This window comes from Pseudophryne corroboree, chromosome 3, assembly GCF_028390025.1.
Source record: "Pseudophryne corroboree isolate aPseCor3 chromosome 3, aPseCor3.hap2, whole genome shotgun sequence".
NCBI classification, from domain to species: domain Eukaryota; kingdom Metazoa; phylum Chordata; class Amphibia; order Anura; family Myobatrachidae; genus Pseudophryne; species Pseudophryne corroboree.
The window spans coordinates 443,818,956-443,835,893 of record NC_086446.1 but is presented as its reverse complement, the minus strand read 5'-3'; the positions used below and the strand labels follow the sequence as shown (position 1 = coordinate 443,835,893).

At 43.4% G+C, this 16,938-nt stretch overlaps 1 protein-coding gene across 2 annotated transcripts in view; it reads right to left on the bottom strand.

Moving 5' to 3' along the window:
• Positions 1 to 16,938, bottom strand: part of CDH22 (cadherin 22) — a 464,550-nt gene that overhangs the window by 124,978 nt on the left and 322,634 nt on the right. For both annotated transcript variants that reach the window (XM_063960457.1, XM_063960456.1), the window contains exons 3-5: positions 15,406 to 15,700; positions 15,207 to 15,326; positions 1,999 to 2,166 (exon numbers count right to left, since the gene is read on the bottom strand). In XM_063960457.1, the coding sequence (XP_063816527.1) occupies positions 1,999 to 2,166; positions 15,207 to 15,326; positions 15,406 to 15,700 (583 nt within the window). The remainder of the gene's footprint in view (positions 1 to 1,998; positions 2,167 to 15,206; positions 15,327 to 15,405; positions 15,701 to 16,938) is intronic.

Sequence of the window (16,938 nt, the reverse complement as noted above, 5' to 3'; positions counted from 1 at the left end):
CTCTTTTCTCAGGCACTATTATCTACAGTAGAAATGAAACTCCTGATCGCTGCTGTGCGTTTTCGCACAGCGGGCGATCAGCAATAGACTGCACATGCGTACGCACCGCAATGCGCATGGGCGTTGGACAACAACAAAGGGCATCGCTGGTCAGTGACAGGATGGTGTTAAAATTTCCGGTCGCACGGGTGTTCGCAAGGTGATTGACAGGAAGAGGCCGTTTGTGGGTGGTAACTGACCGTTTGCTGGGAGTGTCAGGGATAACGCAGATGTGCCCAAGAGTTTTCAGGGAGGATGTGTGACGTCAGTTCTGGCCCTGATCAGCCTGTTCTCATCGCACTGTAGGAGTAAGTCCTAGGTTGAGCACAGACTGCACACAGTGGATTTTTGCAGCTCTGCAAACACATGCGAACGCACAGCGAATTTACACTCCCCCTGGGGGTGGTGACTATCTGAACGCAGGACAGCAAAGTTAGCAGCCCAGCGGTCAGATCTGAATCACCCCCATAGTCAGATTTGGGGTCAAATTAGGTTACCACCAACAGAGAAGGCGTTCATAATTCATCGGTTTCCCTCTTGTAGACCACTTTTAGGGCTCAATTTAACCAGACACGATCATGTCGCACCCACAAGTAAGTGTGGCATTTAGCCCTGGACTTACTGATATTTGTTTGCAACCCTACTAGGGCCGCTTGCAAAAAACAGTGAGTCCAATGAAAGATCATAGGTGGGCCAAGTTCCACAGGCGTTTCCAGTTTTACACACCATTGCAACGGCTACTTGCCTTCTTTGCCCCTAACAGAATCAAACACCTGGTAATGCTCCTACATTGCCTAGGATCCCTAGTGAAAGGACGTGGCATGGTATGCAATTGGTCACCGTGGTCCACAACATGCAGCCTTCCCTGTTGGTGGTAAACCAATGTTTCTATATGCTCTGTTTACACTGTTCATCTGGTACAAAGATTTTCTTGGAGGCGTATGTGTAATTTACTGCGAGTTACAGGTGGCTGCAAGTAATTGTTGACTTATTCGTCTGCCTTATTTGGACCTCATGATAAAATGTTTTAATGCAAAAGAAACTCTGGTTTATTTTTGTTCTACAATAAGCAAATTTATGTTGAATACAGGAGCTGACACTGCTAAGAATACCATTGTCCTTGGCAGTCCTTTATCTAATGCAAGTTTAATCTAAGCAACACTAGTGATCTAGTTCTCAAAGTAGCCCCCATTAAAGGCCATAAGCCCCCCGTAAAAAAAAATGCTTTAATTGTGTATGTGAAATATAGAACTGATTAAGACAATAAATAATTCCAGTTGTAGTATGTAGTAAAAGAGGGTCTCTATAACTTGCCTTCACACGCTGGCAAGGCCACCTCTGGCAAACGTTGGCACTAGGAGGGGGGTGAGGGCACCATAGCAAACTTGACCTTACACTACACATCTGCTCATATGCTATTACATATACCCTGGAATGTCTGGGAGACTTACACACTTCAGGGAGTTCTCCCAGACTCCAGGGACAGCAGGGCATTTCCCAGGATGCTCCACTTCCCTAGTTAAGTGTCCAAACAGGGGCTTGATGACAATTCATTGCAAATTACATCAGCAGGGTCCTTCATCCCACTGATAATACAAATGGTCATTGCACAGCAGGAGGCGGGGTATGAGGACATGAGTCCTGTTGTCAAGCCCCCTCCAGTTGCAGACCAATCTCCCAATGTACTGTGACATATATATTTGTGAATAATACTAGAATCTATTTTTTTATAATTTAAGTTGTATTTTTCCCATTAATACAGATTGCAATGTATACCATGCTGTATCGCAGGCACATTTTTATATAGATTTATCTTGAAAACTTTAGGTTTTCCTCATAATTTCTCATAATACCCCCTAAAACAATACTTGAATGAAGTTACATCCAGCAGTCCTAGATAACAACAAATAAATAAAAACATCACATTTAAGTCTTGCTCTCACCCTCCCTTCCACTTACTCTGTGGGAATCTTGGTGGGTTGTCATTGACGTCAGTGATGACAATGGTGACTGTTGTTGAACCGGAGAGCCCGCCCAGTTGTCCAGCCATATCTGTAGCCTGAATGACAAGATCATAGCGGTCCTGGGACTCCCGGTCAAGGTCTGATACTGCTGTGCGGATAACACCTGGGACAGAAAGAACTTATGATATCAAATTGTAAGAAATTCATCCATCTTACACACATCCTGACCACCAGACCTGGTCTGTCAGTGTCAAATACAAATGATCTGCCATTTGATTGGAGTTCTTGGCAGTGTTGCACCCATCGATCATTAATATATCTGTCACTATGAGTTATTGTTTTCCCAAGAACTCAGACTAATAATTAACACATAGTAATAGAATGAATCTGATTGGCTGTCAGGCACTGAGATGTTTCACATTTCATGAGTGTGTTGGTTTAATAATATAGGAGTCTTATCTATGAGGGAGCAATAACTGTGACTGAAGGGAAAACACATTTAGGCTCCATCATATGTGCAGCTAGTTCTTCATTTTAGATTTTGGAAAGTGTAGTGACTGTATAATTGATTTTACCAACAAAATATAAAAACATAGAGGTAAAAAAACTAATATAATTTTGTGAGAATTACTTTAACAGAAAATATGGATTAATAAAACATACTTGCCTATTGTTTGTACTTTTCCAGGGGAGCCCACAAGATGCAAGGGGTAAAAGTGGAGGTGTAATTACATGTTTTGCAATAGCATGTCCCTTCCCACTGCTGCTCAATGCATCTCTTAGAGGGTGAACTGCACTATCAGGCCCCGACAAGGGCGTAGCTACTACAGGTGCAGGGAGTGCAGCTGCTATGGGGCCCAGAGCTGAGAGGGGCCCAGCTTCCCTGCTAAAGTTACTTGTGCTATATACATTTTTCATCATTCAGCGGTACATAGGGGCCCTTATAAATTTTTGCCTTGGGGCCTACAATATATCTAGGTGTGCCCCTGGACCTGCTCATTGTAAAGAGGTATAAAATTAACTGCAGGGCATTATAATGTTACATAATATAAACTGTTGCACTGTAATCAGTGTTGGACTGAGGCATGAAGGAACCACTGGGGAAATGCAGTGGTAGAAGCCCATGTTTAGGGGTATGGCCAGTCTCCAGAGGGAATGTGGCCAGCTGCCACAGAAGCTTAGCTAACCATTAGAGAGTGCATGGGCTGGTCCCCTTGATAAATGTACACCATAGTTCTGTGCAGTATAAGGTAACATATGTATCATGTATAATTGAAGTGCACAGTCTGGAACCTGATCCCTAGTAGAAGAGGTGGGGCCCCAGGGAGTTTCCCCTTTACCCCTGTGGGCCAGTCCACCCCTGACTGTAATGTGGTGCTATATTAAGAGGTAGTATAGTGTGGCATAATATGAACTGGGGGCACTGTAATGTGGCATAATATGAACTTGGGTACTGTAATGTGGCACAGTATGATGCGGAGGCACTATAGTGTGTCATAATATGAACTGGAGGCACTGTATTCTATAATGTGAATTGGGAGTACTGTGTTACATAATGTGCACTGACAGCCCTACAATGTGACATAACATGATCTAGGGCACTACTATGGTTCATAAAATAAACCACGGGACTACAATGGTGCATTACATTAACTAAGGCACTACTATGGTTCAGAAAATGAACTAGAGCACTGTTAATGGGCATACAATTAACAACTGCTGCACTGACGTGTCTCTTTAGAAGCACTGGGACAGGGGCCTCTTCAAAATGTTGCTATGTGGCTCACAAAAAATTGCATCCTAACGCTGTTGGGTCTGATTGTACAAATAACAAAATCAAGGCCCCAATCATTTTATTAGAGATAGAAGCAGAATTCACAAGGTTGGTCTACATTTATCCCATAGCAGTAAGAATCTATGGCTGGGATATAGACAGTGGCAATATGAGGTTTTCCACTGCATCTCAGTCTGTTTTTACAGTTCACACTGATTGTCTTGACATTACATGTCTTCTCTGTTACTTAGCTGCTTAGCAGCTGGGAATTGGTTACTGTGGGTTTATTAGGCTGTCTGCACCATTCACTCATTGTCTGTAATAGTGTTAGTTTGCCTAGGGGTTTGTGCTTTATATCAGTTTGTAGTCTGCTCATTGTTTAACCATGCTCATTTTGACTATTCTCACTTGCTGCAGCCTTTTCCTCTGCTTGTTCAGATTTTCCTTGCCTGGCATCCGTAGTTATGTCAACCTGTTTATCTTATTCCTGTTTGCCACCTGCCCTGACGACGGTTTATTACATCGACAATTCTGTTATTTGTTTGACACAATTTTTGTACTGTGTCTAACTATTCTTGCTTTGTTGCCTATACTTGTCCTTCTGTTTGTACATGTACAGTATGTATTGCAATATCTTTATCTGTGCTCAAAGATCTAAAGGTAAATTTACTAAGCTTGGCTTTTTTAAGCAGGACATTTAAATAGCAATATCATTCAAAGCATAATACCGCTCAATGTAGTGTATTCCACCACTCATCGTTAGCGTTTATTGATGCCATATGTTTGAAGAAAATCACAAAGGACAGCTCTCCCGGTGAGAGGAGTCCTTTGTGACAGAAGGACTTCCGGGTTCAGGACCCGAGAGTGCTTCTGTGAATGCGTTGAGTGCATTGCAGGGGGTGCTGTGAGCGATCTGATTGGATCCATCTCAGGTAGGAGACACAAAAAGAAGCCCAAAGGATTCTATTGACACAACATCCAAGCCACGGACTGTATCGCATTCTGGAGCATGGTGCATATGCGGTAAGTGTCCAAACCTTAGAAAATGGCATTTCAGAGGTTTGATCACAAAATATGCATTACTGCATCCTGCCCAGTGTGGTTTGCTTTAAACAGAATTGCTGTTTTAAATGTAATGCTTAGACAAACTGAAAAGTGACAGCTTGCTTAGTACATTTATCCCCAAATCTCTTATATAGTCTTTGCATGGAAAAAAACTTGGGGGATACCAGAGATCACAAACTCTACGGGAAATGGCAGCTGCTATAGGTAAAGATCAGACACAACTGTATAGGTTTATCACGGAAGCAGTTGGCATATGTTACAGCATATCCTAATCTGACAACTAGATTAAATCAAGAATATACATGACTAAGATGAAGATCATAAAAATGAAAGGAAACTGTATATGATTCTATATATACAGTATCAGAATTCTTTGCACATATATTCCGTTTCCACTGACTGCTGCTGACGTCTCTTGTGTACAGTAGCACTCAGGTATGTAACTTCTCCTTTTTACCGTAGCACTGCTACAAGAACTGCTGCAAGAACTGGCAGGCTTAAAGCAATGGGGGAAAAGGGAGTGATTTAGTACCGAACTGGATGTTGGCAGCACATTGTTATGTATTAGGTAAGGTTTGATGCCATGTTCTGCAATATTTTTTAATAGTTGGAGCATATTCAATTATGTGCAAGTTTTACCACAAAGGGAAAGCTCCGGGTTTAACGCCCGGAGGTATTCAATAATTTCGCTTTTTGACTGTGCAGTAAAACCTCTAGTAATGCGCAGGAACCCACTGATTCTATGTGTAATATACTGAATCAAACGATTTCCATGCATGTTAAATGCACAGGGGTGCATTTAAGGCGTAATTTCCCTTCCAGCTCCTGAGGCTGCTTCTGGGGATTAGCGTGTGGGATAAACCCTGCGGCTAACTGGATATGCCCCTTAGAAGCCTATTTGTTATTGAGAGACCCAAAGCTGCAATACAATACATCTGATTTTTTTTCTTTACAAACGCTTATTCTGATAAAAATTCATTTATGAAAACAATCTCACAGAGAAAGCAGAACAATACTCAACCGTCATAGCGATACCTGCTAAGGATTAATTTACAGGTTCATTGGGACAGACTTTGTAGACGTACGAGCCAGTGGAACTCCGTAAGACGATTTGGTTAAATAGACAATCTGTCACTCCCACCTCCTCCTTAAAACCATCCCGGATGCATTATTCCTAGTGAAAATCGCGATATTGGCTTGAATATTTTCAGCCAATATCAACATGATTAGTACCTATTTACTTTACTTACATTTAGTGATGAGCGGGTTCGGTTTCCGAGAAACCGAACCCCCCCGAACTTTACCCTTTTTACACGGGTCCGAGCCATACTCGGATTCTCCCGTATGGCTCGGCTAACCCGAGCGCGCCTGAACGTCACCATCCCGCTGTCGGATTCTCGCGAGATTCGGATTCTATATAAGCAGCCGCGCGTCACCGCCATATTCACACGTGCATTGAGATTGATAGGGAGAGGACGTGGCTGGCGTCCTCTCCGTTTATATAGTTATAGTTAGTTGATCTGATTGCTACTGCTTAGCTTATTGTGGGGAGGATTGGGGAGCAGCTGTTAGGAGGAGTACAGTGCAGAGTTTTGCTAGTTTTTTTTTATCCGTTCTCTGCCTGAAAAAAACGCTCCATACCATATCTGTGCTCAGCCTCAGTGTGCTGCATGATATATCTGACTGTGCTGAGTGCTCACACTGCTTAATTGTGGGGGAGACTGGGGAGCAGCTATAGCAGGAGTACAGTGCACAGTTTTGCTGACAGTGACCACCAGTATACGTTTGTCTGCCTGAAAAACACTCCTGTGGTGTCTTTTTTTCTTTATACTATAAGTATAAACGCAGTCTGCTGACAGTGTCCACCAGGTCCATTATACTGTATATAGCAGTACGGTAGGCCACTGCTGTACCTACCTCTGTGTCTTCAGTCACTCGTCGTCATACATAAAGTATACTATCCATCCATCTACATTGTATACCTGTGGTGTCTTTTTTTCTTTATACTATAAACGCAGTCTGCTGACAGTGTCCACCAGGTCCATTATACTGTATATAGCAGTACGGTAGGCCACTGCTGTACCTACCTCTGTGTCTTCAGTCACTCGTCGTCATACATAAAGTATACTATCCATCCATCTACATTGTATACCTGTGGTGCCTTTTAGTTGTGCGCATTAAAATATGGAGAACAAAAATGTGGAGGTTAAAAAAATAGGGAAAGATCAAGATCCACTTCCACCTCGTGCTGAAGCTGCTGCCACTAGTCATGGCCGAGACGATGAAATGCCATCAACGTCGTCTGCCAAGGCCGATGCCCAATGTCATAGTACAGAGCATGTAAAATCCAAAACACAAAAGATCAGTAAAAAAATGACCCAAAAATCAAAATTAAAAGCGTCTGAGGAGAAGCGTAAACTTGCCAATATGCCATTTACGACACGGAGTGGCAAGGAATGGCTGAAGCCCTGGCCTATGTTCATGGCTAGTGGTTCAGCTTCACATGAGGATGGAAGCACTCATCCTCTCGCTAGAAAAAAGAAAAGACTTAAGCTGGCAAAAGCACAGCAAAGAACTGTGCGTTCTTCGAAATCACAAATCCCCAAGGAGAGTCCAATTGTGTCGGTTGCGATGCTTGACCTTCCCAACACTGGACGGGAAGAGCTTGCACCTTCCACCATTTGTACGCCCCCTGCAAGTGCTGGAAGGAGCACCCGCAGTCCAGTTCCTGATAGTCAAATTGAAGATGTCACTGTTGAAGTACACCAGGATGAGGATATGGGTGTTGCTGGCGCTGGGGAGGAAATTGACAAGGAGGATTCTGATGGTGAGGTGGTTTGTTTAAGTCAGGCACCCGGGGAGACACCTGTTGTCCGTGGGACGAATATGGCCATTGACAAAATACAAAAAAAATCAGCTCTTCGGTGTGGAATTATTTCAACACAAATGCGGACAACAGGTGTCAAGCCGTGTGTTGCCTTTGTCAAGCTGTAATAAGTAGGGATAAGGACGTTAACCACCTCGGAACATCCTCCCTTATACGTCACCTGCAGCGCATTCATCATAAGTCAGTGACAAGTTCAAAAACTTTGGGTGACAGCGGAAGCAGTCCACTGACCACTAAATCCCTTCCTCTTGTAACCAAGCTCCTGCAAACCACACCACCAACTCCCTCAGTGTCAATTTCCTCCTTACCCAGGAAAGCCAATAGTCCTGCAGGCCATGTCACTGGCAAGTCTGACGAGTCCTCTCCTGCCTGGGATTCCTCCGATGCATCCTTGAGTGTAACGCCTACTACTGCTGGCGCTGCTGTTGTTGCTGCTGGGAGTCGATCGTCATCCCCGAGGGGAAGTCGGAAGACCACTTGTACTACTTCCAGTAAGCAATTGACTGTCCAACAGTCCTTTGCGAGGAAGATGAAATATCACAGCAGTCATCCTGCTGCAAAGCAGATAAATGAGGCCTTGGCAGCCTGGGCGGTGAGAAACGTGGTTCCGGTATCCATCGTTAATTCAGAGCCAACTAGAGACTTGATTGAGGTACTGTGTCCCCGGTACCAAATACCATCTAGGTTCCATTTCTCTAGGCAGGCGATACCGAAAATGTACACAGACCTCAGAAAAAGACTCACCAGTGTCCTAAAAAATGCAGTTGTACCCAATGTCCACTTAACCACGGACATGTGGACAAGTGGAGCAGGGCAAACTCAGGACTACATGACTGTGACAGCCCACTGGGTAGATGTATTGCCTCCCGCTGCAAGAACAGCAGCGGCGGCACCTTTAGCAGCATCTCGCAAACGCCAACTCGTTCCTAGGCAGGCTACGCTTTGTATCACCGCTTTCCAGAATACGCACACAGCTGAAAACCTCTTACGGCAACTGAGGAAGATCATCGCAGAATGGCTTACCCCAGTTGGACTCTCCTGGGGATTTGTGGCATCGGACAACGCCAGCAATATTGTGCGTGCATTACATCTGGGCAAATTCCAGCACGTCCCATGTTTTGCACATACCTTGAATTTGGTGGTGCAGAATTATTTCAAAAACGACAGGGGCGTGCAAGAGATGCTGTCGGTGGCCAAAAGAATTGCGGGCCACTTTCGGCGTACAGGCACCGCGTACAGAAGACTGGGCACCACCAAAAACACCTGAACCTGCCCTGCCATCATCTGAAGCAAGAGGTGGTAACGAGGTGGAATTCAACCCTCTATATGCTTCAGAGGATGGAGGAGCAGCAAAAGGCCATTCAAGCCTATACATCTGGCCACGATATAGGCAAAGGAGGTGGACTGCACCTGACTCAAGCGCAGTGGAGAATGATTTCAACGTTGTGCAAGGTTCTGCAACCTTTTGAACTTGCCACACGTGAAGTCAGTTCAGACACTGCCAGCCTGAGTCAGGTCATTCCCCTCATCAGGCTTTTGCAGAAGAAGCTGGAGACATTGAAGGAGGAGCTAAAACAGAGCGATTCCGCTAGGCATGTGGGACTTGTGGATGGAGCCCTTCATTCGCTTAACCAGGATTCACGGGTGGTCAATCTGTTGAAATCAGAGCACTACATTTTGGCCACCGTGCTCGATCCTAGATTTAAAACCTACGTTGTATCTCTCTTTCCGGCAGACACAAGTCTGCAGAGGTTCAAAGACCTGCTGGTGAGAAAATTGTCAAGTCAAGCGGAACGTGACCCGTCAACATCTCCTCCTTCACATTCTCCCGCAACTGGGGGTGCGAGGAAAAGGCTACGAATTCCGAGCCCACCCGCTGGCGGTGATGCAGGGCAGTCTGGAGCGAGTGCTGACATCTGGTCCGGACTGAAGGACCTGCCAACGATTACTGACATGTCGTCTACTGTCACTGCATATGATTCTCTCACCATTGAAAGAATGGTGGAGGATTATATGAGTGACCGCATCCAAGTAGGCACGTCAGACAGTCCGTACGTATACTGGCAGGAAAAAGAGGCAATTTGGAGGCCCTTGCACAAACTGGCTTTATTCTACCTAAGTTGCCCTCCCTCCAGTGTGTACTCCGAAAGAGTGTTTAGTGCCGCCGCTCACCTTGTCAGCAATCGGCGTACGAGGTTACTTCCAGAAAATGTGGAGAAGATGATGTTCATTAAAATGAATTATAATCAATTCCTCCGTGGAGACATTCACCAGCAGCAATTGCCTCCAGAAAGTACACGGGGACCTGAGATGGTGGATTCCAGTGGGGACGAATTAATAATCTGTGAGGAGGGGGATGTACATAGTGAAAGGGGTGATGAATCGGACGATGATGATGAGGTGGATATCTTGCCTCTGTAGAGCCAGTTTGTGCAAGGAGAGATTGATTGCTTCTTTTTTGGTGGGGGCCCAAACCAACCAGTCATTTCAGTCACAGTCGTGTGGCAGAACCTGTCGCTGAAATGATGGGTTCGTTAAAGTGTGCATGTCCTGTTTATACAACATAAGGGTGGGTGGGAGGGCCCAAGGACAATTCCATCTTGCACCTCTTTTTTCTTTCATTTTTCTTTGCGTCATGTGCTGTTTGGGGAGTATTTTTTTGAAGGGCCATCCTGCGTGACACTGCAGTGCCACTCCTAGATGGGCCAGGTGTTTGTGTCGGCCACTTGGGTCGCTTATCTTAGTCACACAGCTACCTCATTGCGCCTCTTTTTTTCTTTGCGTCATGTGCTGTTTGGGGAGTATTTTTTTCAAGTGCCATCCTGTCTGACACTGCAGTGCCACTCCTAGATGGGCCAGGTGTTTGTGTCGGCCACTTGGGTCGCTTAGCTTAGTCACACAGCTACCTCATTGCGCCTCTTTTTTTCTTTGCGTCATGTGCTGTTTGGGGAGTATTTTTTTGAAGGGCCATCCTGCGTGACACTGCAGTGCCACTCCTAGATGGGCCAGGTGTTTGTGTCGGCCACTTGGGTCGCTTATCTTAGTCACACAGCTACCTCATTGCGCCTCTTTTTTTCTTTGCGTCATGTGCTGTTTGGGGAGTATTTTTTTGAAGGGCCATCCTGCGTGACACTGCAGTGCCACTCCTAGATGGGCCAGGTGTTTGTGTCGGCCACTTGGGTCGCTTATCTTAGTCACACAGCTACCTCATTGCGCCTCTTTTTTTCTTTGCGTCATGTGCTGTTTGGGGAGTATTTTTTTCAAGTGCCATCCTGTCTGACACTGCAGTGCCACTCCTAGATGGGCCAGGTGTTTGTGTCGGCCACTTGGGTCGCTTATCTTAGTCACACAGCTACCTCATTGCGCCTCTTTTTTTCTTTTTGCGTCATGTGCTGTTTGGGGAGTATTTTTTTGAAGGGCCATCCTGCGTGACACTGCAGTGCCACTCCTAGATGGGCCAGGTGTTTGTGTCGGCCACTTGGGTCGCTTAGCTTAGTCACACAGCTACCTCGGTGCAAATTTTAGGACTAAAAATAATATTGTGAGGTGTGAGGTGTTCAGAATAGACTGAAAATGAGTGGAAATTATGGTTATTGAGGTTAATAATACTATGGGATCAAAATGACCCCCAAATTCTATGATTTAAGCTGTTTTTTAGGGTTTTTTGAAAAAAACACCCGAATCCAAAACACACCCGAATCCGACAAAAAAATTTCGGTGAGGTTTTGCCAAAACGCGTTCGAACCCAAAACACGGCCGCGGAACCGAACCCAAAACCAAAACACAAAACCCGAAAAATTTCCGGTGCACATCACTACTTACATTTCATAGCTATTCTGCAAAAACCTCTTCAGGGACAACACTTGCATAAACAGGCTGTCCTGCAAAGTCTCTACCAGCATTATTTGTGCCCAGTCGAAAAATAATTTCCTCCCTGTGCTCTAATGTGCATGATCCGACCACAGTTTGGGCATGGTGTACTATATATATTTAATGAACATATATATATATATATATATATATATATATATACATACACTGCTCAAAAAAATAAAGGGAACACTAAAATAACACATCCTAGATCTGATTGAATGAAATATTCTTATTAATTACTTTGTTCTTTACATAGTTGAATGTGCTGACAACAAAATCACACAAAAATTATCAATGGAAATCATATTTATTAACCCATGGAGGTCTGGATTTGGAGTCACCCTCAAAATTAAAGTGGAAAAACACACTACAGGCTGATCCAACTTTGATGTAATGTCCTTAAAACAAGTCAAAATGAGGCTCAGTAGTGTCTGTGGCCTCCTCGTGCCTGTATGACCTCCCTACAACGCCTGGGCATGCTCCTGATGAGGTGGCGGATGGTCTCCTGAGGGATCTCCTCCCAGACCTGGACTAAAGCATCCGCCAACTCCTGGACAGTCTGTGGTACAACGTGGCATTGGTGGATGGAGCAAGACATGATGTCCCAGATGTGCTCAATTGGATTCAGGTCTGGGGAACGGGCGGACCAGTCCATAGCATCAATGCCTTCGTCTTGCAGGAACTGTTGACACACTCCAGCCACATGAGGTCTAGCATTTTCTTGCATTAGGAGGAACCCAGGGCCAACCGCACCAGTATATGGTCTCACAAGGGGTCTGAGGATCTCATCTCGGTACCTAATGGCAGTCAGGCTAGCTCTGGCGAGCACATGGAGGGCTGTGCGGCCCCCCAAAGAAATGCCACCCCACACCATTACTGACCCACTGCCAAACCGGTCATGCTGGAGGATGTTGCAGGCAGCAGAACGTTCTCCTTGGCGTCTTCAGACTCTGTCACGTCTGTCACATGTGCTCAGTGAGAACCTGCTTTCATCTGTGAAGAGCACAGGGCGCCAGTGGTGAATTTGCCAATCTTGGTGTTCTCTGGCAAATGCCAAACGTCCTGCACGGTGTTGGGCTGTAAGCACAACCCCCACCTGTGGGCGTCGGGCCCTCATACCACCCTCATGGAGTCTGTTTCTGATCGTTTGAGTAGACACATGCACATTTGTAGCTTGCTGGAGGTCATTTTGCAGGACTCTGTCAGTGCTCCTCCTGTCCCTCCTTGCACATAGGTGGAGGTAGTGGTCCTGCTGCTGGGTTGTTGCCCTCCTACAGCCTCCTTCACGTCTCCTGATGTACTGGCCTGTCTCCTGGTAGCGCCTCCATGTTCTGGACACCACGCTGACAGACACAGCAAACCTTCTTGCCACAGCTCGCATTGATGTGCCATCCTGGATGAGCTGCACTACCTGAGCCACTTGTGTGGGTTGTAGGGAGGTCATACAGGCACGTGGAGGCCTCACACACTACTCAGCCTCATTTTAACTTGTTTTAAGGACATTACATCAAAGTTGGATCAGCCTGTAGTGTGTTTTTCCACTTTAATTTTGAGGGTGACTCCAAATCCAGACCTCCATGGGTTAATAAATTTCCATTGATAATTTTTGTGTGATTTTGTTGTTAGCACATTCAACTATGTAAAGAACAAAGTATTTAATAAGAATATTTCATTCATTCAGATCTAGGATTTGTTATTTTAGTGTTCCCTTTATTTTTTTGAGCTGTGTATATAGCGAATGAGGGGAGGAGAGTGGGAGAAGTTGCATTCACCTGCAGGGACTGATGGGAAATGTTCTACCTGTCCCTGTATTTTTCGTAAGAAATACAGATGTTTATGTAGATAACGTGCTTTCAGATGGCATTAATTAAGGTAGATTTGCTTAACATTTCTCTGCTTGCTGCTTAGCAGAAAACGTTAAGTGCTGTAGAGAGCTACAATGCGATGATGTAGGAGTATGGGCATTAACGGAGAAGATAATTGCGTTATCTTTTCCGTTAAGCCTTTCCTACATGGCTTGGAAACATAAATCATGTGGAACCTTTAGTTTCTGCATGATTTAAGTAACACATTTACTTGCTAAATAGGCCTCTTAGTCTCTCCACAACAGTTTTATTAACAGTTTTCAACCTCTCCAGTTTAATATTTGTATTGTATTTTGTAAACGGGGGTGCTGCTTTCATCTCTGTGAGCCGAAGGCATAAGGCGTGTGGTTTTGGACACAAATGCATTCTTCAGAAGCTAAGTAGCTGCACCACCGGTTAAGTATAAATATTAAATACATTAGAATATTTTATTTCTAGCTTGATCAGATACATAATGTATGGAATAAACAAGTTTTATTTTTAGTGGCGTCTTGATCATGTTTGAACATACTTGTTTTTAATTAGCTTTCATTTGTCAATGTAGTTATTATTATGTCAAGAATTTAACAGTCCACAAGTCAGCTGTGACAAATGTAGGGCATACTACAGAAATTATAAGCTATCATATAAATTGTGCAGATCATACAGAGTATTTCTGTACATACTGTATTAAAAATTTGTATTTTAAAGATAATTCTCCTTGAAATTGCACCTGATGCCTATACAGAATGGATGCAGGTACTGGGTAGACTAAGCAATTAACAGAAGTATACTTGTGTCTTTAAACTGAATATTTTATCTTGAAGTATACGTCTTGTCTACATGACACTCTCCACAGCATTGTCAGATCTACATGTGTACACAGCACACTAGCTGTGTGATTGAATCACTTTTCTTGGCACTTGGAATTTGTAATTAGGCACTAAGTGACTGTCAGACTGTTAAACTATGATGTAGGTTTTATGCTGCTTGTGTGTGACTTTCCTAAGGTCTGCTACAAGTATCCATGACAGCAACCTACAGTAGATTAATAGGCATCAATAATTAATGGACAACATGCGGTAATGTGAGGGCTGTAGAAAAGGGACTATGATACCTAAGCCCTAGGGCTGATTGTAACTGTAAGCAATTTAAAAATGCATTGTAGTGTGACCTAATTTACTGCTGGAAAATTAAGATGACTTGAACATGAGTGCAATTCTGCAAAATATATATTTTATTCATGCTAAATAAGTGAGATCTGATTTTATTCATTCATTCATTTATTTATTTATTTTTACTAACTGCAAATCAGAACAATTGAAAACTATGTTTATTAGAAGCTGTCAGGCTGAATGAGAGACTTTACGTATATAAAGTAGTTATATAAAGTAGTTATAGCTGGTCAATAATTTACAAGTTACAGTAATGAAAGCGAATGTCTTCTCTTCTGCACATTAACAAAAGGTGGCCCATCCTACCTAGCCAATGTGTGGATGGTCTATTGGTTATTTCTATTCTGTGGTCTAGAACATGTGTTTATACCATTGTTTTTACTTAAAGGATAAAATAACTGAAATAATATTGAGGTACTAGTCTTAAATTATACCCTTCACCAACACACATGGCAGAAGCAGTCATTATGTGGGCAGTAACAATATTTAGGAGAATGCAGCTTATAAACTAGAAAAACCTGGTACTTTGTGCCTGAACCCTTACATACAGGTAATGGATGCACTTTAACAGGTCTTCACTCTAACCTGTCTTGCTATCCACAGTGAAGTGCTTCTCTCCTTCTAGGACACTGTATACCACTCTTGCACTGCTTCCGTAGGCTGGGTCATCTGCATCCCATGCTGACACTGCCATAACAGATGTACCTGTAAGGAGGGCAGAGACAATGTTCATCGTTTCTACACAACTTTTATTAGGCCATATTTCCCGATCAATATAACTTACCCACAGGAGATAGCTCTGGGACGCTTCCAATATATGGTGCCTGCAGAAATCGTGGTTCACTGTCATTAATATCCTGCACCTTAATGATGAATTCAGACTCTGGCTCAAGCAGTCTGTCAGTGTTCCGGTCTCTGGCCTGGGCTCGTAGTGTGTAGAACGTTTTGTGCTCCCGATCCAAACGCTCAGTTGCATGGATGTCTCCTGTCAGTTCATCAATGATAAAGATGGAACCAGCACCCTCTCCTGAAATAGTGTATTTAATGGAGCCATCCCCCTCATCTGAGTCTGAATGAATCTGTGTAAATAAAGTAGGAGTTATATTCATAATGAAAGGGCAGCTTGTGAGAGGATATGAATTTGCATATAGACTAGATAATATTAATATCACTACATGTATCAACAAGCAACATTGTCAGCTATGTTTTGGATATATAGGATGTTGTTAGCAGAATGTGATTCCTTTTAGTTTTTGGATAGGCAAAGAACAACTCAACAACAAAAGTGAAATTTCCATGCACATCTTTTAACTTGTATACTAAAAGGGTAAGACAAAAAGCTGAAATAGCATAGAATAATATTTATAAGTATGTCTGTGAACTAGGAGAGTGCATGCCTGTTAAAAAGAGGGGATTATTCAGGTTTGTTAACAAATCAAAAAAGTAAGCAATTGGGCAAAACCATGTTGCACTGCAGATGGGGCAGATGTAACATGTGCAGAGAGAGTTAGATTTGTGTAGGTTATATTGTTTCTGTGCAGGGTAAATACTGTCTGCTTAATTTCTACACTGCAATTAGATTTCAGTTTAAACACACCCCACCCAAATCTAATTCTCTCTGCACGTGATACATCTGCCCCACCTGCAGTGCAACATGATTTTGCCTAATTGCTATTTTTTTTGTTTTTTGTTTTTGCTAACAAACCTGAATAAGGACCTGACTTCTGCACTGTTCCACGTAGTGCAAGATAGAACTTAGCTGTGACCTCATAACATGGCATGTGTAATCACAGGCATTAGTGCTGGTCACATTCATTTAGTTATCACCCTTTATTTATATAGCACCAACTTATTATACAAGGCTTTGCAGAGAATGTTTACATTTCATTCACATCAGTATTACTGTCTAAATTCTTTGCAACAACCATGACACTTTGGGGCAATTTGGACAGAAGCCAATTTTGACAAAACTCAAATACACAGGGAGACCATACAAATAGATTCCTGGTCAGAACTCAACCTATGGCTTTAGATACGTAAAACAGCAATGCCAATCATGTCATTTTGGGTGTATCAGCTCAGTAAAACGCATGCTGTCATATATCATTTTTGTTATAAATTCTTTAATTTAAATTTTTGAAACTACAGTAGAAGGAAGGAGGCAGATATATAAAACAATAAAAATATCAAACACAAAAGCTTAAGTGATTGCTCTTTAAGCATGCCTCCCAACTGTCCATACTTCCTGAGGGGAGGAGTGTCACCAAAAAGTGGGTATTTCTGTGGGGATTATTGCAGAGTTTGGGAACATTGTGGC